We start from the raw sequence: 24,234 nt of genomic DNA on the forward strand, positions 1-24,234 counted from the left end.
CACCCTTTTCGAAACTCCACTAAACCTTGTTCTGTTGCATTAACTCCTGCCGGTGTGTGGAGCAGAAGGGACTGATTTACCTGATCCGAAGAGGAAGAGGAGACGCGGAAGGGGCCAGTTTGATTTACCTGATCCGAAGAGGAAGAGGAGACGCGGAAGGGGCCAGTTTGATTTACCTGATCCGAAGAGGAAGAGGAGACGCAGAAGGGGCCAGTTTGATTTACCTGATCCGAAGAGGAAGAGGAGACGCAGAAGGAGCCAGTTTGATTTACCTGATCCGAAGGGGAAGAGGAGACGCGGAAGGGGCCAGTTTGATTTACCTGATCCGAAGGGGAAGAGGAGACGAGGAAGGGGCCAGTTTGGTTTACCTGATCCGAAGGGGTTCCAGCCTCCACAGAGATCGAGCCCGAGCTTCTCCTGCTTCATAGTTCACTGTCCTGCAGACATAGTGGAAGGGTCAACACCTTAGAACAGAGCCGAATTCATGTATTTGCATGTGAAAGTATCAGCACATTTTGAAAGTTTACTGCAAAATACCATGAAATAAAGCACAGGCAGGCGTGTAATGTGCATAGTACAGGCAAGAGATTATTAAAAAAAAAAAAAAAAAACACCAACAATGAAGCCATAATGCCACCCTTGTAAGCAAGCACAGTAATTAGAAGTGCTGATTAATCTGAATCTGAAATAGAGAATCTCAAATGAATTTGAAGAGCAGCTGTCTGAGGCAGGCTGACTAGAGTAGGGTTACAATATAAAATAAACAACATTCCAATGGGGGTCAAGTATGGTCCAGTGTCCACAAACCCAGGGGTGCTGTTCTCAGTCTAGTCATGCAGATACTGGATCTTATTTGAAAGTCCTGAGTGTTATAGTACTTATAAAAGGACAGACTCCCACCTCACCCCACCCCTGCCAAACTGAATCGGATGTCAAATGAATAAGGCAGTGGTTCTAAAAGCTCCAAACTGTGCTGGTACGGTGACCTACTGTATTTGCACAGGACTTGTTAGCCAATGAAATCGCTCTCTCCTTCCTTGCCATTTTATGAATAAGCTCCCTTCCTATTTGTGTGGTTTTTTTTGCTATATTCTGAAATGTTATTAGAGTAGTTCTTGATTAACCCTTTGCGGTCCTGTGACGGACCTGGTCTGACACTAAAATTTTCCCTTTCAGGTCCAATGTCGGACCCTGTCCGACATCAAAAAGACGCAAAAAACAAGTATCTAGTCGTTTTTTCTCCGGAAAAAGCCAAGAAAACCATTCAAAAACCAGGTCCCAGGGGGTTCGTTATAATGAAGTTAGACTGTATATTACGCACACACACACACTTTCTTTTAAATTACCTAGCTTGGCTTAAATTGGACCGTGTTACAGTTTACTAAGTGGGCATATGAACCTACAGTATGTATGTACAGTATTAGCAAGGGGAAAGGCACATTTTCTGAAAGGAATTTATGGTTAAAAACCACACAAAAAACTACTCAATACAGTATTTAAATGTCTCCTACCTACAACTCAAATGTGTGTTGCTGTTGGTACACCATTAAAACAGCTTTATTTAACATTGTTAAAACAGGGCTCTACAAATCAAACATCTTAAGAGATGGCTAAAAAGATGGTCACTTATCCTGTCAATTCTGCATGCACAGTACCATAAGGTCTGATGTACAACAGGCACACATTTTCAAAAAATGTGTTATATGGTTTTCCAACAAAACTAGGATTATAATAGTCTATATAGTATATTGTGGTATTTATAATAGGACAGCATGCGATGTAGATGTGTGTATTACACTAGGAACATGACCCAAGTATGAATATTCAACACAATAGAGTGCATACTATACTATGCATTGTAAACAGCACGCAGACAAACTTCATGTAATACCTTCTTGTGGATGAAGTAGTATGCACAGCAAAACATTCTTATTTTGTGGAACAGGAAGAAGAACTCACCTGCATTGCTCCTCGCTCTGGCTAGATGATGGGATGGTTAAAGTCTCATCGTGACCATGAAACAGACGCATCACATGCCCACCAAGCAAGTACCCTGTGGAAGATCATACCGTCAGTAAGCACACTGATAAAACAAAAGATGTACATTACCACTGTATTATCATTCCATTTAGAAACTATGTTACGAGGAGCAAGTTGGTCATACAAATCTAGAACAAATCAAGGTTCTGTGATTTTGCATGTCATTGTTAAAGTTGAATTCTTTTACTATTACGGAAGATATGAAGTGGTGTATTATTTTATTTTTTTTTAAGGTTTTGCCTACTACCTAATTGACAATACATCGTGTGGGAATTTCTGGCAATATTGCTTTCCAAGCAGTAGTCACTATCTTGTGTGAACGTCCAATTGGCAGCACGCGCTATACACAGAGTGCAGGTGGAGGTTAGCTTGGCCAAGACCTCTTTTTGTACAGCCATACAAAAGCCACTCAATAAAACAAAAAAGCTATCTAAGAAGATGTTGTGATCAAGTGTTTACTAATGAAGACTCACCTTCAGCAACACTGCTGCCGGAGCAAGTAAGGTGCACATTCCAGAGTGTCTGCATGAAAGAGGCATCCACCTGTACACTCCCATTGGAACTGGAGAGATGCTAGAAGAGAAAGAAAAATAATGAGTCCCTCAGAAAGAGGGAAACAAATACAACAACCTCACAGAGCAGACCTAAAACATACCCTGACATTGTGAACCACTTCCCAACAGCCTATAACATAGGATGCTGCCAACTACTCCATCTTCTCCCCTATGCTCCACTATTCCCACCTACTTTATTTTACATCTGAATGTATATCTTGGTATGAAGTCCTGCTATGCAAGCTGTAATCTGTCGGGCCATGCCAATGGGGTTGAGTGGCTGGTTCCAAAAACAGCGCTGTCAAAGGCAGAGATGAAAGGCTTTTTCCTGTACATGTGGCCAGGGGCATCTCTGTCAGCACCATGTCAGTTTTTGGCAGGTTCAGTACTGCTGGACAGATTCTAGAATCAAGCTATTTGTAGAATGCTATAAAACTAAAACAAAAACAATACAGTTTGCAAGGCTCATTCGAGCCAAGCTGGCTCTGGCAATACTTGAGAGTTTAAACCAGGATGCAGGATGGGGGAGATTACAAGGTAATAAATGCTGCTGAATTGCTGATGCTCTAACTACACACACACACACACACACACACACACACAGCCAAACGGTGAGGTGGAAAGGAAACAGAGGAATTATAAATAAATGTGACATTTAAAATAGAAAAGATATTGCCGTTTTCATTTAGCGAATTCGCAAATTCATGGGAGGGCATCATTAAAAGGTAGCTTATGAAGCTACAGGATCTCAGTTTAACATCTCAGCTGAAGGAACAGATTTTGGGTGCCTACCAAGGTGCTGGCACAAGAGGTAGAAGGCTGGGCGCAAACCACCAATCACAACACTGTAAGCAAGCGTCTTAACCCCAGCATTAAAAGAGCCAGGCTCATTTACATGATCAGTTAAAGAGCCATTATGGTAAGAATCTGTGCAACATAAAAGTGCCAGTGGTTACTTCCTGCAGAATCTGATCTTCATACAAGTGTTGACCAGACCCAACGTTCCATGTTTCAGAGATCAGAACGGGGGCATGACTGCTGAACTCTCCACTGGACTCTGATTGTGTCTTGACTTACCAGGTACCTCTCTGAGGAGACACTGACCAGGATGAGGTCATCACCAATGCGCACCTTCTCTCCTTCCGATCTCTGCTTGGAGGCGGGGTGAATGGTCCACCAGCAGGCTTCACCTGCACAGCACACAGGAATGACAGGCATGAAATACAGCACATGGACTGTTACCTGTGCATGAAGGCTATGTAACAAATAACACTAACACTTCATGACCTTTTCATTAGGACATGTTTATTATTCAAGGGACATGTTTATTATTCAAGGCGGACTATGGCGTTAAGCATTGAGAACAAATTCTCAAAGCTTTAGTCAAATTTTATTACAGTTTCTTCATAGTAGGCCAACTACTGTTTGCATCATTCATGTAACTTGACAAAAATACTAGACATCTAACAAAAAACTAGGTGTTTAACACTGTCGGAGCTCAGAATCCGTAACTTCAGAGCACCACACAAGACTGCCCATTGCACTCATCCACCCTGATTGAGGTGATGGGGTACAACCATTGTGAATGCTTTGCAAATAATTTGTATGTCAGTGATCCCGTTTAAGTTCTCTGCTAAACTATGCTGCCTGCAAAGCTGCTTTAGTCAGGTTGGGTCTGAGAAGTGCTAATCCACTGGTCATTAACACTGTATCACGGTTACTTTAGCTGACAGTTTTCATGGTGTTCTGATATTGCTGCGTTCCTCCAGCTTAATTTCTGGACCTCTGTTCTTTTAGGTTACATTTGAAATAAACAGAAGTGCTTGTTACCTGTTGAATGCTCTTGCAATCCCACATCAAATGCAAGTTTGTCTGTCTGGGATCTTGATGTAGTCAAACATGTTAAATACTGCAACACAAAATGTTGTGAATCTGACAGTGAAGCACTGAAGGAGTGCCCTGAAACCTGTGTAACACTTAGATGCTTCACCGCCAGACAACAGAATCATTTGTAAGCTTGGCAAAGCATGATCTAAGTATTAACAACAATAGAGAATCATACAGAGTAGACGTACTATGATATTAAACAGGAGATAAAGTAATTGACCACGAACAGACACATATCCAAAACTTTTTGCAAACACGTAATAAAGAAAATGAATCTAGAAGCTCTGCTATTAGGACACCGTTATGGACCATGTGTTTGAGTCCTCAGTTGGTTATACCTGATAATACTTTGCTTTCTAAAGTTTAATTTGCTGCTTGATGGTACAGAACACCCTTCTAGGCTCCAGCTGGCACTTGATGAAGCTTCATATTGAAAAGTCTGCTTAGACAGACTGATGAGGCAAACACTGTAGTCTGAGTGTGAGCAAACAGGTTCCTGATGTAAACCGTGACGGCCGAGCTGTGTTGGAGATGATATCTCATGATATCTACCAGGTCATTCATGACCTTGACGACTTGCAATGTAATCTTTGTTTTAATAGTTTCAGCCAGCATTGAGGTAAAGATAAAGGGAAGTCTAAGTTCTTACCATTGAACTGAACGAATGTCTCAGGAGAATGGCGTGGCCATAAAGAAGAGTCCTGTGCCCTCCTCCTTGTGCTGCCTATGGACAAAATGCATCACTGTAAAACTTGCATGAAACCTTTTCATTTGATCTCATGCTGAGAGAGAGATGCAGTGCCACAAGTTCCCCTAGTGGCAACGGTAAAGATGTGAATTTAAAATAAAGAAAATCAGGAAACAGTGAACGACAGAAAACAAATGGATGCAGAAAGGCTGAAGAAAATTTAACTTTCAAAAAATTCACAACTAAAATAAAAAACATGTATTCACTGAAAAGTTTTATATCCAAAACATATTTAACTAAAAGGTGAATTCCGTGACACAAGATAACTATTTCTTTTCTTCTACCAGTACCCTTGGCAAAGTTTTCTACACTCGCAAAACACTGCAAGCTGCCAGTCAGCTTTGAGTAACAGCACAACAAATTCAATTCTAGTCTAAACATTTGGTTTTGTATTTCTGTGATAATTACACAGTGGCAAGCAGCATCAGTTTTCGGTATAAGGGACTATAACTTTGCTTTGTCCCTAATGTATTTTATATGTTACTAATTGTTGGTTTTCTCAGTAAACTGGGGAATCCATTCTGACTGAATTCTGAACCATATTAAATCGCTAAAGTTTTGTATTTTTACATCACTTTGTTTATCTAGCAAATTAGATTTTTTTTAGATTTAATCCAGCTCATATTTCAAAGAAAAAATACAAAAAAACGACTACAGGCATGATGTGGCAGTTTTGTAATAACCCGTGCTAGCCAGTAACTGCATGAACCTCCAGCATACAAAAAATATAAATTCAAAAATACATCAATTCAAATATTAATGTGGTACTAAAAGCCAGGAAGGAAATTATGACTTACCTTCCTTATAAACCTCTAGAATGCATTAAACAGAGAAGAAAACATTACAATATGGATTAATCTCAATAGATAATTAGCAACAAATGTTAAAACCAGTGCATTGAACTGGTTCTATGTGGTAACACAGTCCAAGAATTCACATCTTGTAGGCCTCCTATGTCTGGATGTCTGATTGAACTGCGGCATAAAACCAGGGAAATAATGCGGGTAGCATTGTGTTACTGCATTTTTTAATCTCTCCCTTTATTTCACTTGAGCGAAGGATCCCAATATTCTATCAGCTTGTTTTGTGGCAGCACCTCTACAGATTCATTTGTAAGCAGAACATACTGCAAGTTTAGTTTCTATCCAAAACCAAATGAAGCCTTTAAAATGGCTATATTATTTTTATAGGATTGTTTTTTTTTTTTTCAAATACTGAACACACATTCTCTTAGTGGTAAACTTAATTACAGCATAAACTGCTTGAAATAAAATAAATGGTTAAGCTAAACATACATACTTTTTTATTTTTTAAGAAGCAGTCGATTGTACAGTAAACTATGTGAGAATGTACTAAAGGTCCGTGAAGGTAATGTATAATATTTTAATGTCAAACTGAGCATGATTTTGGGACTGCAGCATTGTTTTTTGACAACACTAATGCTTCCTGTTCTTATAATTGTGTTTCCACTCAGCTGCACACCACTGCTCAAAGCATCCAGTCTTGTCAGTCCACTTCAAGGTGTTAATTCTGCCTGGGCACTTGAGCTGATTAACTTTCCTAAATTAAGTTATTTTCTAGAATGCTCTCCACTGGCATAGCAAACCAATGGAATTGTGGTTATTGGCATCAAGGTTCTACAGTGTCCTATATAAGCATTCTAAGGTATGCATTCTAAGGTCCTATATAAGCAATCTAAGGTATGCATTCGAAGAGTGAAGCACCTAGCAACTGGTCAAGAATGTATTAGATCATTCAGTTTCATGGGCAAGGCTGGCGTATGTTCAGCTATGGTCAAAAGTTTTTCATCACCTAGAATTTTAGGACCGAGACAATTAAAACAAATTATACCGGAACATAATTTAGATCTATTTTTTAACATCACGTAATGAAAGAAATTACAAAATGATACCGCAAATGTCTACGGGAAGCCATAGAAGTACTTCATGTTAGATTTCAAAGTGTCACATTTTTCAATGTATCAGTTTTTCAGTAAGTACATGGAAAACTACAAAGCAGTATGTAATGCAATATGCTAACTTATCATTATTCAGCAGGTTACATTCGACTTCATGAAGCAAAATGAGTTAATTTTACAGGGTGGTGCAAAACCTTTGGCCTTAGCTATAGCTGAGAGCTGAGCATTGTTGGAGCATAGCCACAAAATACAGACTGGCTCTTAAGTGACCTAAGTCAACTCACTGCTCCACTGGGGAGGAGGAAAGCCTGGGAACTGTGCTGCCTGCTGATCCACCAAAAAGAAATAAAGAAAGTTGTGCAAAGAGAGCGGTGGCTAATTCTGTCTGGTTTCAATATCAGGACTCTGTTTGCTGGGATGCTGTTGTAAATACAGGACGCACAGGGACTGTCTGCAGAAAGGCAATGGGCAACTGATCAAAGAAAATGGTTCTGTATATGGCTCCCAGCTGTTGCTTCAACTGCTGCCTGTATCTCTAGATTACTTACACTTACTTCACACGAATAAATTGTGACCTTTCAAAATCAGGGGGTTGTCTGATTATTTTCACAGTGCCTTGCAATCTGCTGCACTTTTGGAAACAATTGCTGTTTTTGTATATGATAAGTAAGGCTGTATTTTTTCCATGGTTATCACGGATTTGACTATTTCCATGAAATGTACCCATTGATGTGTAATATGTAGTTCCCTGTGAAAATTCACATTTTTTATGACTTAAATACATAAAGCAAACGTTTTCCTTGTTGACGCACTACCTGTTACACTGCATTTAGGAACCTGGCAGCCGGTTTGGTTTGCTTCCAGTAAATAATTAAACTCACTGCATAGAGCTGCACGATTTCTTTAAAATGTCTTCACCAGCTGTACCAAAGATTGGAAATATCTCTGTCCAGTACAAGAAGGGGACATTTCACATGTCTGTTATAATGTTAGCATCTATTTATGTTTTTATTTTGTTTGATAATTAAAATGTTTGAAAAAGGTGGACATAAAAAAATAAAATATTCTACAATTTAACATTTACTGTTTTTCAGGTAAGCATTTAAATATTTAGGAATGTTTGTTGTGTAATAACTAGAGAAAATTAGAATGTGACAACGCTATATTTTTCTGATTTACTAAATATTATGTTTAACTGTGAAATATGTTGAAATACCTATTTTTAGACCGTGAAATAAGCCCCTTTTTACCGTGAAAGAAAATACAGCCCTGATGATAAGCTGTCTATAAGGAACTGTTCAGAAAGTGTGCCATGCTTAACACACACAATGACTGTCTTGGCTTTCCAGGCAGATTCTATAAAGATTCTGTATCAATAGCTGCAGCTCCCTGACAGAAGGTGTTTTGAGTGTGGCAAATGAATGAAACAAGACTGATGAATTCTTTCTGAAATGATGGTCATGTCAGGTTTTACTGCTGTCGATTCGTTCAATTTAATTGTGGCAACACTAATAGCTTTCCACTTTCATCATAGTTTTAGTTATAGGAATGGTATTAGTATTGGACAGCAGTTTGTATTTTTTATTTTATTTTTTTTCATTGTGTTTCTTCAAGGACGCGAGATGCTGGCATTCCAAGGTTTAAAAAAAAAAAAAAAAAACATACCTGACAGGAGAGTAACAAGGTCTGCATTAGCAAACATACTATCCAACGAAGCAGAAATTAAAGTCATTAATAACAGTGAGAGCAGCTGACCACAGCTTGAATAACAAAACTTCTTTGGTTCTTTCTTCAAGGTGTTTAACTAGACTTCAGAAACTCCCAAATTCATCTATACTCCCAATTAGACCCTGATAATCATTAAGTGAGGGGTCTTTCACCAATATTAGTAACTGAAGCCATGATAGTAAGTACATGCTGTACCTGTATGCCTACTACTTCTCCAGAAATGTATGCTAATGCAGTTTGTTGTGAAGAAAACCCAGTCTGTTGTCCTGAATACATTTCATTGGCTTTATTTAGGACATGTAGGTTTTCAAACACATGTCAAAAAGTTTAAGCAGCTGCTTCCTGGTACCCAATCACTTCTTGTTGTGTAGGTCACAGAGTCTGAAGGCTGTTTATACAATTAGAGTGAATCTGATTTAAATCATATACTGGTAAGAGCATGGGTATCTCTGAGTAACAAAGAAAGATGTTAGGAGAGCACAGTAATTTATATTGGCGCCTTTCTTGCATATAAACCCAGCTCGTGATTAATTTAAGCACTCTGAATTAACTTGAATTTATGAGATTGAAGATGTGCCTTACTTATGTCCGCAATATCATTTACAATGTATATACCAACTTGAGTAATGACTCAGTAAAGCACAGCATACAAAAGACAGGGCATAGTAAATCCCAATGTTTTGTTTCAATTGATGTATTGTTAACTACATATTTTATAATATGCTAAGACATGCACCATGTGTTACTGCAGACTAAGATCTGGTGGATTGCTGTCTGAATGAAGAAGTGCTGTCCACTTACTGTACAAGCCCTGGAAAGCAAGTGCTAATCATTTAAATATGGTATGTGTGTGTGGACTGTAATAAATCAGTTATTATAATACAGTTTGTATCCTATTCATCTCTATATCACACTTGCAGAGCGTTCAGGTACTATAGGAAAGATAACAGACCAGTAAACTACTTCAATATACTAATATGTGTATCAATGTAAAAAAACACCCGCCAAGACAATGTCAACAGGATAACCAGCTGGACAGTACAGATTCAGCATCTTGCCCATTATGAGTAAACCATGTGTGCCAGTTATAACAGGAGTTTCCCATATTTGTCCAACATTAGAAATGGGTCTGGTAAACAATTAGCTGAATTTATTTTGAAAGAGAGGATATAACAGCGTGAGAGAAAGGCAACAGAAATCAATCAAAAGAAAACATTCATGCTGGGTCTAAAGGACTTTTTTATTTCCCATAAAATGCTTTCATGTTCTTAGAAACTCAAACTGGTTCCAGAACACTCACTCCTCTTTAGCGACCTTGAAAGGTTGAGAGACCCTAATGTTGGCACGCAAGTGTGAACAGCAATAACTTAAAAGTTCAACCTCACATTCTCCAGATTAGTCTACACATCATGTAAATGAAGTCAGCCAACTACCTTTGCAAACGGGAGTCCGTTCATCAATCTAAAGTTATTGTATTGAAGCTACACACTACTGGGTTTTGAACCAAGGTCAAACTCCCTATTGAAGGGTAAAGAATGCTGCGTGATGCACATATCCCAAGGAAAGAGCGTGTTTAATAAGTTCAGGGGAACGTAGCTGTTAGCAAACTGAACAAGAGACACAAGCTGCTGGCTCGCTAATTGGATCGTCCAGCACAACTCAAAGAATCGGCAGGATGTGCCTTGACACCAATTTGCAGACAGACGGGACAACAGAAGCACTGTGTCCTAATGGACAGCACTGTAGAAGGAAGACGGATTCTCAAACACACAGTCTTACAACCTGGTATGATAGATACAGCAATCACACAATTGTGAGATCCATGCACCATTTAGAAGTTAGGCACACTCCCAACAGAGGAGAGCATTTAGAATGGACTCCTACCTGTTAGTGGGTTTTCACACTCAGTAGTATGAGAAAACATACAGATAGAGACGAGCAGATAAAAAAAAAGAACTATGACTTAAGAAGAAGGACTGTGCCGTTATGAAAAAGAAGCAAGTCTGGTTAGATTGAGGTTTTACGTCAACACCCAAACACCATATCTCTTTCACTTGTGAGTGAACTCAGGGTAATTTATTTGTAAATGTATTATGAGAATAATTTTTTTTAAAAAAGCAAGAAGTATTAGCTTGAAGTAGTCTACGGCTGGCACTTTCACTTGAAAATGTTTGATAATTTTGGTGTGGAAGTGTGGATATCTTCAACTGAGCCCTTGTCAGTTGAAGCTTTGACAAGTGAACATATCTCCATCTCCAGACAGTAAACGGACACATGCTTTAACATTCTTCTATGCATTCAGCCGTATTATTGTTGTGTTTATGCTGGCTTGTTCCAGCTGCACAGGGAATACGGTAGGTGTGAAGTGAGGTTTGCCGATATAGGCTTATTATATTAGTCTTAAATTGTGTATTTATGTACAGTACAGTAAAACCTGTCTAATCCGGCTTTGTTTGGGACCTGAATTGTGCCGGATTATAGAGTACTGGTTACAGAGGTACTGTAGTAGTCTCCGCATATAGGAACACCAATAACTTTTGCTGCGTTTCTTGTTATAGGTCATCTGAGTGTACACAAACATGTTTCAACTTTTAATTGAAGTTTAAATCGTAAAGTTTAGTAAATGAACGGAATCTAACACCAATGTACGTCAAATCTGGGGGGGTAAGAAAGGGGTGAGATGCGCAGAAAATACTAAAGCAAACTTCCTCCAAAAAAACAGCTGTCTGCAGAGCCTGAACATTTTGAAGTGAAAGTGAACCTGTACACGAGTGCGTTGCAGAAGCGGTCATGCAATTCCATAGTGTACACAATGTATGAATGAATGAAATGAGGAGCAACATACCCATTTGTCGAGGCCTTTGGGCTAGCATGAATAAAATAAAGATAAATGATAGAACAACAAAAAAAACAAGTTAAATGATATAGATTCTGATCTGCTGTAGCCAATGAAAGCTAAGAAAAAAAATAATGGTCTCAATTCAATAAAAGATAAAAATCAGAGTCTCTGGAAGTCGTCTTTTCTTAGAATGTATGCATTATTCATTACAGGAGTGATACCCAGGGCTTTAAAATTACAAATAAAATACAAATTTTTAACATTCATATTATCACTGGTCTTTCTTTCATTGTGCCAAAAGACCTTTGTTCTGGGAGTTTTTTTTTTTTTTTTAATCGAACTGCTGCTTCTTGGTACCCAATCACGTCCTGTGCTGTAGGTCAGAAGGTCAAATGTGACTCCAGCAGTTTTATATGCCATGAACCAATTAAGACCACCAGCACAAGAAAGAGGGCCGGTGATAACGTGTCTTGTGAAAATAACAGATAAGAAATATAATTGTAATGCTGCAGTTATCAGAATATCAAATTCAGAAATTGGTGTAAGAAATGTAATGAGTTGATATATGACAATTTCAAAACATATACTGAACTTATGTGTGTTTTGAATAGTGCAGTGTGCCTGGGTGTAATTATTTTTTCAAACAGAGGGGGACGGGACTAAAATAAAGCATTATATGGTATTTCTCAGTAGGTTCAGTTGTAACTTATACTATAATACCCACTTGTGTACTTGCCTACAGCTAAGAAAACATTTGCCACCTGGTTTAGACTTCAGGAGACAGATGCAGCAGGGGCAATACTAGGTCTCTGTCAATGAGTACTGAGGTCCCTTTTGTAAATGATTAGATTATTTTCAGGACTGTTTTAGCCCCCTCCCCTCTCCCCCTCCTTAAATGAATAAGAAAAGAATATAGTGAGCCAAAGCACAGCCATAAAAAAAAAAAAACATATTATCCACAAGTGTCTTGGAATTTGACCACTTCTTGGTCAATTTGATGTAACCCAAAGTGCATTTTCTTTCTCTTTTACAGCTTTGGAGAAAACAAAAGCGAGAATTAAGTTTCTGATACACAATCAGTCTGTGGTGTCTCTAAGGTCAAAGATAGACAGGGGAAAAACATACAGTGCAACACATAACATGAACAACATTAGCTAGTGTGTGCTTACATACAGTACAGTAACAAACATCCTGTGTATGACAACAAATAGGAAAAAAGTTATTTAGTGGTTATTAAACAGCAACAGGTTTTACTTCACAAAAAATGAACTTTACAATGTAGCAAAGAGCTTAACCCTTTATGCCTGGGATGTGTTGAAAACTAGACATTGCATTACGGTTTCAAATGTGTTGTTTTTTTTTACTTGTGAGAACAACTTTTTTGACAGAGAATAAGGGCCAAACGTTTTGACACATCCTGGCAACTTCACATTGCGTCCCCTAGAGGAGGCTTGATGCTGCCACCTCGTGAGACCCAAGAGAAGCCCATTTGACACCTTTAACAGAGTAGGTGCCTGTGTGTGCGCATCACTTACCCCTTCACCTGCATTCTCTGCGGTGTTGGCCAGCATCTCCTGCAAGGCTCGCACAGACAGGGCCTGCTCCAGCACAAAGTTACACACGCACAGGTCTGGAGGAACATACTGCAGAGACAGGAGAAGCACAGCAGGCACGTCAATGCAAACCCGCACAATATTCACCCTACAAAACAATAATGTGCAGACCTGTAATCATACAGTACATCAACATGCTCACAATCTCATACTGTGCCTGGGGTATGCAACCTGCCCCTCCATAAAAGCTATGCCAAGGCGGTTTCTTTCTTCAGAAAGGCACTTTAAACAGGATTATATCATTCAAGTCATTTGTTTATTTTTGTTTAAAAGAAAAAGTGGGCAAATCAGTTTTGAGAAACTGATAATGATAAACAGCATTTAGATGACAACATTTTGGCCTTGATACAATTGAGAAATAAATAATCCTGCAGTATTATTATCTAAAAAAACACATTTATTATTAAGGCCAATAACTGGTTTTAACTAGCTGTTTTTGCTGCCCTCAAGGCTGTCTGTGGCCCTTTGATTAGCTCAGGTTGCTGACTGGTACACAGCTTGGGCACTTCATCTGTCAGATAATACCATTTGAAAGGCTGCGCCTCCTCACAAGACACCTTTTTATTCCAGTTGTAATATAGCTCAGCTTTAACAAACACAGGCTAGGAAGATCCCTCTTGCTCTCACTAATGAAGCTGACTGCTGCAGAAAATGATGCCCTGTACTGTATATCCCGAGTGCTGCAAAAGATGCCAAACCAGCAAAACGAAATCAGATCTAGAAGGCAACTGAAAGAGAGTTATTGGAAATTACCAAGATTGATGTTTTAATTAGCTGTCCTATCTTTAGTTAGCATGTGGAGATCAAATTTTTTTATATGCTTTCGGTCTAAGGCAGACTGTCAAAACTGGGTAATTAAAGTAGTGGCTTAAGCATTGACACCCCTATTATTTTCAATTACCACTGAATAGCATGAAATGCATCTGTATATAATAGTATATACTAAAGTGTAAACGTCAATTTTCTTGGTCCACTGTCCAGACTCCAATTTAGCACTGTTGGATGGAGTTACAGATGGTTGAGAAAACAGGACAATACAGTCTTCAGTTACTGAACACTTGAAACTAATCGGTTGAAGAGAAATCCCCTAGACTTGCAGAGAAGTCTTGCAGAAGCAGTAATAAATCCAACATAGGAAATACCAAACTGTGGGTGTCAGTGTTTCACTAAACAGGTTACTGTTCATTTTGATTTGGGATTAAATACGTATTGTCATTCAAAGTCAATTATGTATTTGAACTAGTACATTAAATGATTTACTGGATATCCGAAAGGGTGTCATACAGAAAATCTAAACACTATTTCTGTATTAAATCCATTAGGTTTATTTTATTATCTGTACAGATATAACCACACTTTGGGAGACATGTATCAAGATCGACCAACACAGCAGCGCTCTGCCATGACACAAATTTTACCCCATCTAATTTTAATACCACAGCCTTCATTTACATATGAGCCCCACCTACAATTTGCACATGCATATAATTAAGGCTTGACACGCCTTAAATTCATGGCTAATGAGCGGTGGAGCACATTTTGGTGGTGCTAACATGGCCTTAACTTGCCAAAAGTGTCATGATACATACGGGGCAATTTCAAGGCCGGCGTATACTCAGCACTATGGCATTAATGCTGTCGCAAATGCTTGATACATGAACCTCTTAATATATTTTAAATATGTTCACACTGCAGAATACTCATTTCATTTAATAGATGGGATTTTCCACTTGTACTCACAATATCAAAACAAGCAAAGCTATTTGTTCTGCAGCAAACCCAACTACACAGAATGTAATTTACACTCGGGCAGGAAAAGCAGGGGTGGCCCTCTCCCCCAAGTGTAATGCAGACCTGTGACCTGAGACGCACCCTGTTCAAGGCTGACACGCAAGTGAAAAAAAAAGCTGCACACACAAGCAAGAGCTATAAATGAGAAAGCAACTCAGCACAAATGAACCAATATTGTGTTTTCAGTCCATCTGGCAGGAAAGGGCAGCAGTTCCATCTCTGCACCCCTCCCTATTTATTTTACTGCAGGCTACGATCAGAGGCAATATACACAACCCCATGAGGGAGAGTCACTGGAGACGGTATCTCTGCGGAATGCAGAATCAATAGTGTTGGCTATTAAAGTATTACTTTCTTAACCAAAAGGCTGTTGTCTCAAAATCAGCCAAGAAGCAAACATACCCTTTCCTTAGGTACTTTTTTTTTCTTTTTTTGAAAGTTATATTTTATTTGTCCTTTTTAGTATGCTTAAAGGAATACCCTCTGAATTTGCACAAATAATATGGTGTATTATCCCATGTAATGTGTTCTTTATCATTTAATACCGTTTCCGCACTCAAGTATATTAGACCTGTTGAATGAAGTCAATTGGCAAGTTTTAACATTGGGACAGTCTCTGGGCATGCCTGAGCATGGTGGACTTCTGCAATGAGACCAGTATAAAAATGACCACTCGGGGTGTGCTCGGAAATATCTTCCGACCTGAAACACATCCAGTAAAGGCACTACTGTGCTGGAGTGAGGGCGAGTCATACAATGACAGCTGAGCCAAGTTTTCAATCTCTTTTTTTAAACATTTGTCCTATTTCTCTCACACCACACTGAAATGAAGTCTTTGTAAACTCAACATGAATAAAGAATACGGCAGTTCTTTTATTCCTGACCACCATTTACCTCTACAGATAACATATAACTTGTAACACTTGAAATGTATTTGCTTACGATTGTAAGTCGCCCTGGATAAGGGCGTCTGCTAAGAAATAAATAATAATAATAATAATAATAATATAATAAATAATACATATACAGTGTACAATAGACACTTGCAAAACTTATGACTTTAATGCAGTTTACTCAATCGTGTTTTTAGAATCGACATTCTACATTCATTTTCTCGTATAAATTATAATACACAAAGCAACCGGTGGATTTAAAGAAGGTGAGAATAAGAATAAGATGCTTCTTATTTGTGCTGCACCATTAAGGATTTGTTCTATTGTTGGTGATTTTTTCTATTGGTACCTCCAAGAGGGATGCTGTTTATACAAAGGTAACCTATAATGCAATGAAGTAAAATCACCCTGCCACACATTATATATCACTCTTGTCTACTTTAATTACAGTCAGATGTGGATTATAACCTGCTTCTCCACACAATCAGGGAATAGGGTGCCCTGAGAAATGTAAATGTGGCATTAAATCAAACTTGTTGATGTTCTCTTTTGTTTGGAAATAATACCTTTTTTGTTTGCTGTAACATCTGGCCATTATAGAAATGAATTACAACGCAAGGACATTTATTCTGATTAAAAAGGTCTACCGGTGCAGAAAATTCCATTACGAAAGAGTCAGCAATGTTTGCTTTCCCAAAACAATAATGAACGATAATTAAGGGCTAAGGGATTTTTTCCCGTCGTCATTAAAGAGACTGATTCTTTCTACTACCTTCATTGTCCATGAGGTAAACACAGCAATAAATGGTTTTTATAAAAGTATTTTGAAATGTAACAAACTTATAGCCCTCTTTAACCACTGGGCTGTGTGGTCCAGTGGTTAAAGAAAAGGGCTTGTAACCAGGAGGTCCCCAGTTCAAATCCCACCTCAGCCACTGACTCATTGTGTGACCCTGAGCAAGTCACTTAACCTCCTTGTGCTCCGTCTTTCGGGTGAGACGTAATTGTAAGTGACTCTGCAGCTGATGCATAGTTCACACACCCTAGTCTCTGTAAGTCGCCTTGGATAAAGTCGTCTGCTAAATAAACTAATAATAATAAAAGGTACACCATGGTACACTGTACTGTAAAATGCAAGTATGACAGTCTCCATATATTCCGAGATGCATCACAATTGTACATGGTGTTCTTTAGAACTATATCCTGGTCACAGTGGGAGATGCAATTATTCATAGGATTATCAATTATGGTTGCTCTTTTGATTTCATGTATAATATTGCTTGCTTCCAGACCAGAAGGTTTGATTCTCCCACTTTAACAATGTTGCCTTACCTTGGCCTCGGAAGTTGGTTCCAAGAAGCACAGTCGATTACCTAGTCCCTCAGCTGACAGGCAAAACTTGCGTTGCTCTTTTTGGATACTGGAAACGCACTGGAGCACAACTTCATCGTCCTGTCAGAGAACAGAAGCTGGTTAGAAACGGGGCAACGTTCGGCAAGCATAGCCACCTGCGGGCTCAACTGTCTTCAACCCCAGAAAGTTATTACAGATATTTCAAACAAGATGCTTATTTTAGGTTAAATCATTGAAATAAGTACAGAAAGAAAGAAAGAAAGAAAGAAAGAAAGAAAGAAAGAAAGAAAGAAAGAAAGAAATTAATTGAACAAATGCAAAGCTATGTACTAGGCTGTAAGGCATGTGCCAAAGAGAAAGAAAAGGCACACGCAAGGCTTTTTTGACAGCTAGAAGATACACCTTTAAGACTTGGTGCAGAAAAATGTTAAATGTATACATGCTGTGAATAGTGCAGACACCCATATTTTTAATAGTATAAAATAACCCTTCAGCACGTTTTACGAACACTCAGAGACGAAAGCATTCCAGTCCAGTTTTAGTGGAATAATTGTTTTATTTTTAAAACTGCCCATCTTAATTATTCTGAACACACACACACAGTATGTAAAATAAAACTGCAGTAAGGTCACAGCTCTTGGGCATGACTCACTCAGTGCCATTTCAGGGCAAGGTACAGACATGGGCACCCGATGGGCACCGGTTCAGATCTGCTGAGTGTTTAAGGTACAAGGGGCATATGTGTCCCACAAATAAAAATGATTATAACTTCCTTGTTTTTGCAATGAGGTGCACGAAACAGGGTTTGAAGCTTACTGACAGGTTGGATCTGGTTATCCAAATTGTCAAGTTTCCTTGTGATACTTGAGTCACTCTCAAATGTACTTTAAGAAGAAACCATTTCAACAACCGCTCAATTCCTTGTGTGCCTTAAGGGGTTAATAGTTAGGGATGATTAAGAGGCTGTGAAAGGTCAAATTCAATAACAAATCTAAGGAGGAAAAATAAGTCTAACTGTTAAGTGTTCAGGCTAAGTTTAAAACAATTTCAGTGGGTACACCGGTGCCCTGGTATTTCTCAAAGCAGTTTTCGGATTTGGAGGGGTGGAGGGGATTGGAATTGCCTATCCAAACTGAGCTTTCCGATTGCTACTGTGCAATTATCTCAGTACAACTGCACGGCTCATCACACTCGGATATTATTTTAGATTGCGTAGACCATTTGATAACCACAGTTACACAGCCTGCAGTTGTACTGAAGCAACACACTTAAAGGAGTTGAAGGTCAGTCTGATCACACCTGCACCCCTATCTTTTAAAATGCATGCCTAGAAAGCAAGGCAATGCAAAACTGGGGAAGAAAAAAAAGATCAAATATAAACATGCACATTGACAAAGGACCACAATAGACCAATGACATTTCCATACCAGTTTAAATAGCTGTGTAGTTGTTTCTGTTGGTGGCTCATGTGAAGACATTTGTTTTAGAAACAACTGAATGAATGCTGTGTCATTATAAACAGGAAATCTCAATTAGCTTCTCAATAGCAGATCAACTAATAATAACAATCCATTGATTTCTTAATGCTATTAGCCTCCTGTGAGTTGGAACTCATATAAAATGACTGTGCACTAACGTAATGTACAGAGCTGTGTGATTGAACCGCTAGACATGAAAATGCTAGCCACATTCCACCTATTATATACAATACACAATACACAGGTTTAGGTGGTCAACATGACAGAAGTACTGCAACCCAGTATAAAACAGATACACAGTATCTAACTCTTTTCTTAATAGCAGCATAGAAAACAGAAAGCAGGGTGATGCTGATGTCAGTCAACTCCTCTGTTCAATCTCTACAGAATTTCACAACGGTACTGTGTAACACATTGATTACAAAGGCATCCCAAAAGCATTTTCCTTGCAAGAGCCAAGAGGTGTAAAAGCCAGTTATTTATCTTAAGTGCAATACAGTAGCTACAATGTACACCACGGGAGGAAATTTCCAAGCTATCAGTTGGCAAGAATGGTTTTTGGACCATATTACTTATTACAGATCTGAGCAGTTGAAATGACTTGAAGTCTAAGTTGCATCATGTCAAAGCCATAATAAAAACCAGATTAAATACGGGTTGGGTAGCATATTGCATATTGAATTTTTTATTATTATTATTGATTTCACAGAGGCAGGGTGGTTAACAGTGTCCTGGCTGAATTCCACCAGGGAATAGCATCACACTGAGGAAGGTCTGCATTTTTATGCATACTCAAATATAAGAGTTGCACCGTTCTGTTAAAAGTAAAAACTATAAGAAACTAAGTCAAGCAAACACACAATTGGGCTGGTCCCTTCTTTAGAGTAATGACTGAGCGTTTTGAAGTTCTGAAGGATGATTTACTGTTCTGTTAAAAAAAATGAACAGGATCAACAACAGCATGTGACACTGGGGGAAAAATGTTCACTGTAAAGCTTCCATTCATCTAAAATAGACATCGCTGCTGAACATGACAGGTTTACAGTCACTCATGGTGTAACAATAACGGGTTCTGAGGTACAGTACACCCAGGTTATGGGAGAGCAGTATGGGCAGAATATTCATAGTTAATCTGAACAGTGCAACCCTAACCAGTGCATTTCCCCTTTTAAACACAGTCTGTCTAAATCGCCAGTCTTTACTTCCACCCAGGGGGAACACACAAGACATCCCTTCTAAAAGTCTTTGAACCACAGAAGATCTGCCCAGCATCCAAGTACCATCTAGCTCTCCCACACAACTGACTAATTGTTTTTGGAAATAGAAATAGAAAGATTACTGTTTTAATACCATGGGCTGGACAGCGTATTGTCTACCTCAAGAAGCAGCATTCCTATCTAAATGAGACAGAGGTTGGAAGAAGTTTAGAGCAGGATTAACGAGGCAGGAAAGGAATTCAAACCTGCGCCGGCCATCTCCTTGTGATCAATGCCAGTGGCGACTCATTTTCCACTCCTCAGTCACCCATTCTCCTTCCCTAATAAGGTCTCTTTTGAGCGGATCTCTACAGATGCACACCATTGATTGGTTGCTGGTGCATTTGCAGCTTCTGGTCCATTTCCATCATTAATCTTCAACTGCACTTGCTTGGTATAGCAAAGGGTTTGTAGCAGATATTGCCTTATATTAGGAATCATTGTTTACTACAAAGAACTATTCATTGATCATTCATGAATTATGCAGTCAATTAGTCTAATTTACTCACACAGATGTGGGCCAAATATGGATCCATTCACAATGTATCTTCAAACTGACACACTTCTATGTGTTTGGGCTTGTTGCTACTGCATTGTAAGCATTCACTGTGTGTTTAGGAGTTAAACACTTATTATAACGTAATGTCGGTACAGAACGAAATAAAAGTACTAGAAGCACAAATCACAAATTTGAGTACAGAGAGAGATTGAACTACAGATAATGCCCCAACCAACCCCACATACTGTTACTGTTATTGTGTATTTGTACGACAGGTCGCAAACTTCCCTCCACATTGTGTATTTGTTAAGGATTTAGTTAGTGCTTTCTTATAAAAATCACTCAACGTGTGATGGAAACCCTCTTAAAAGCTGGATTTATCCATTGTATAAATCCTCTTTAGAATGATGATCTGGAATTTCAAAACAGTCAATCAAAAATATAGGGCAAGAAATTGGTACACTGATGAAGGTTGGGAGGGGGGGGGGGGGGGTTCTTGTATATGAAAGTTTGTCCCTTCTTAAAATACATAAGCTTTTACAGGACAACTGCTGATTCAGAATGGAATTTCCAGTTACATGTATTGCATTTAAATTGCTGTGTTTAGCTCTTAAAGCCAAAGACTTGACCAAAGTTTCTTGAAAGTTTTACTTTAGTTTAAGTTTTGTGAGGACAGTGCTACAGTAGAATGTCCAAAAACAGTCTCAAATAAACACGCATTTGGACTCCATTTGTAATAGAGCGTCTCTTTGCTAAACTTGTGTCAAAGAATGCAGTGACTCTGCTGCAAAATGATCCTGACAACCACTGAAAAGCCATCTGCTGGAAAGCTAAAGAGTGGCATCAGAGTCTATGTATAGAGCTGGGGGGGTTTCCATCGGCAGCTCCGAGTGCCTGAGCAAGAACTGGAGCTGGCCCAAGATTCAGGCTGAGAATTACTATGAGCTCACAGAACAGCATATTGACAAAGCTTTAATTACTATAAATCACAGAACAGGGAGAGAGATGTAAGCCATGGTGCAGCAGGTCCAGAACAAGAAGTAAAGCCAATCTACACAAACACTATTCAAAAATGAATGCAACATACAGTAAGAGCCTTTACTCCTTTAATAGGAGCCTTCCTACAGTATCTGCGCAAAACATTTTTAAAGACAAGAGCAGGTGCACTGGTTACCCAAGGAGTTCAAGTCTGATACATTCATTAGCAGTAATCTGAGAGCTTCTAATGTGCTGCTATGCCAAATAATTTATTGCAGTGCACACAGCATTAAAATGGTCCAGGAAAAAAAAAACTGCTGCTATTTCTAATAAGCCTTACTTTGCAGCACAAATTAACAAAGGAGTATTTACAATAAAGCATATAGACTTTGAAGCGTACGTACAGTTAATAGATGAATACTGACAGCTTTCTGTAAATGGATGTCCAAACATTGACTTAAGACATGGTTATGATACTTATTACCCATTAGAAAGATTTCAACAATTGATCCTTGTATGTCATTTGATAATTTGAGGTTTTTATGTGGAATCAAAGCAAGTTTGATAGCTTTTTTAAAACATGATCTGTCTGTTTATTTTTAATACAGTGTTTAATGCGAGTTAAAAAAAAGTGCACGCTTAACAATAGTTTTAATCTGGCTCCAGGTAAGTAAGCAGCACAGTTGGGCACATTACTGAAAAAAAGTACCTTAGTACTCACTAATCGTTTCTTCAGAAAAAAATATATAATGTCCTTACTTATTACTTAGTTTAAAAAAGCAGCGTGTTATATTACTTGTTACACATTACTCGTTATATTTATTTTCCTTGTCTTGTCCTGCGACACAGTTGTTGTGACTATTTACTTTTTAACTACTGTATACATCTGGTAATTTATTAAATGTGTCACAGGTTTTTACAATTTTTGTAGTATAAATACATTTCATTTTTGGCATATAAATAATGTACTGTATATTTCCTGACTTTCAATAATTTTGCATTATGAAGACAAACGTGTTTTTGAAGTGTATCATTAAAACTGGCATGTAGGGATACACATTTTGTTGTTCCTAGTGCCTAGCCTTATTCAGTGACAAGACTCAGAAAGACTAATTTGACTGGCTTATGGCTGGTCCTGGACAGCTACAAGGTCTTCTGGTTTTCATTTCAACCAAGCTCTCAGTTACTTAACTGCACCAACTATTGGCTTAATTAGTCAAGATTAACAGTTGTTCCAGATCTTTAGCCACTGATGATGTAAAGACACCAAGAAAACCTGCAGGATTGGGGCTCTCCAGGACCAGGGTTGGAGATCCCTGCCCTGCACGAGACATCCCAGAAGAGATCGCGTCATCAGTGCTGAGGCACCAACATTAGAGCAGTCTGACGCGTCGGGTTAAAAAAGAAAAGACCACTAATGTAAGTGTACAATAGAGAAAAGGTAACAAGGAGAACTTGTTTCTTTTTTGCAGAAAGTAACTGTAATATTCAGATTAAAACATCGAACATGTTATATTATTGACAAAAGCAATATTATTACAGTAACGCGTTACTCAAGTCGTGAGTTACCCCAGCTCTGGTAAGCAGCAGACATCTTACAAAGAAACACTGCCAATACGCCTGCAGTGTGCCCTGGGGCTGCTGCTAACTGGAGCGGGATGATACGTAACTATTTCATACATGGTCTTTTAAAAGAGTGATAACTGTGCCAAATAACTCTGTTTTATGATGTGTGACTGCTCATGTACACCTAGAGTCTAGCTTGTATTTAACTTGACTTTAACCCATTCGAAAAGGACTGTAACCATACATATATAACCCTCTACCACAAATGTAACAAACACTTTAGATGCGTCAATAACGTGGAAAAGTAGGTCAGCACATATGGGATCATTTACTGTAACAAAAAACAAGCAAGAGCTTCTAAAAATACAGCCTTCAATAGCAAAGAGAGTTCACACTCACAGTACCCATATTAAGATGTGCTTGAATGATTTATTTCCATTTCCAGCACCAGAATTCATTTCCCCCTCACTTTATTCCTCCCCGCTGGCTGCCCTGTCATCTCTCACACGTCATTGTATCTAAAGCGCTTGAATTTCTTCAAGTCTGTTATTAAATAATCTAGCAGTAATATTCACAATTTTTGAGGTTATGATCATTTAAAGCTGCATCACTCCACAATCAAGTTAAAATAATGCACTGCTGTCTCTTTACTACGTACTTCAGCCAGATGGACACGTTATCAGTTAACAGGCTTTGTTAACAGTCCTGTTGGTTTATATTCTCAAAGGTAGTTTCTATATGGAGGGTTTTAACCTGCAATGCCCCTCTGTCAGCTACTATTAATTACAAACTCCTGTTTCATTATATCTATATCATTATATATTATAAACTGATATTAAAAAGGTGTACAAAATGAGAAAGGTGCTAAGCCTACACAATGGTAGGTTTTAACAGACAGGTGTTTTAGAATTCAAGGCGCAAAGCAGGAATGTAAGTTTGATGAATGGCTTCCAAAGGCCTGTCAGTTTCAAGGTAAATTACTTTCCACAGTGTCATTTATTCAGCATGTAGTGATTGTTTATGTTTTAGTACACATACACACATTTGCTTTCAAGCACACACTCCATGTACATTTTTTTTTCAATTCCATTTT

At 38.5% G+C, this 24,234-nt stretch overlaps 1 protein-coding gene across 29 annotated transcripts in view; it reads right to left on the bottom strand.

Annotated features, from left to right (window-relative positions):
- The window catches only part of LOC117422475 (ryanodine receptor 3-like), a 149,217-nt gene that overhangs the window by 112,050 nt on the left and 12,933 nt on the right, over nt 1-24,234 (bottom strand). For 20 of the 29 annotated variants that reach the window (XM_058987384.1, XM_058987389.1, XM_058987398.1 and 17 more), the window contains exons 2-10: nt 17,344-17,463; nt 13,250-13,357; nt 11,721-11,741; nt 5,131-5,205; nt 4,425-4,503; nt 3,672-3,784; nt 2,514-2,613; nt 1,960-2,053; nt 369-437 (exon numbers count right to left, since the gene is read on the bottom strand). In XM_058987384.1, coding sequence (XP_058843367.1) covers nt 369-437; nt 1,960-2,053; nt 2,514-2,613; nt 3,672-3,784; nt 4,425-4,503; nt 5,131-5,205; nt 11,721-11,741; nt 13,250-13,357; nt 17,344-17,463 — 779 coding nt within the window. Of the gene's footprint in view, nt 1-368; nt 438-1,959; nt 2,054-2,513; nt 2,614-3,671; nt 3,785-4,424; nt 4,504-5,130; nt 5,206-6,026; nt 6,042-11,720; nt 11,742-13,249; nt 13,358-17,343; nt 17,464-24,234 lie in introns of all 29 variants that reach the window. The other 9 variants (XM_058987392.1, XM_058987391.1, XM_058987409.1 and 6 more) reach the window with 2 other exon arrangements.

This window comes from Acipenser ruthenus, chromosome 15 (assembly GCF_902713425.1).
Source record: "Acipenser ruthenus chromosome 15, fAciRut3.2 maternal haplotype, whole genome shotgun sequence".
NCBI classification, from domain to species: domain Eukaryota; kingdom Metazoa; phylum Chordata; class Actinopteri; order Acipenseriformes; family Acipenseridae; genus Acipenser; species Acipenser ruthenus.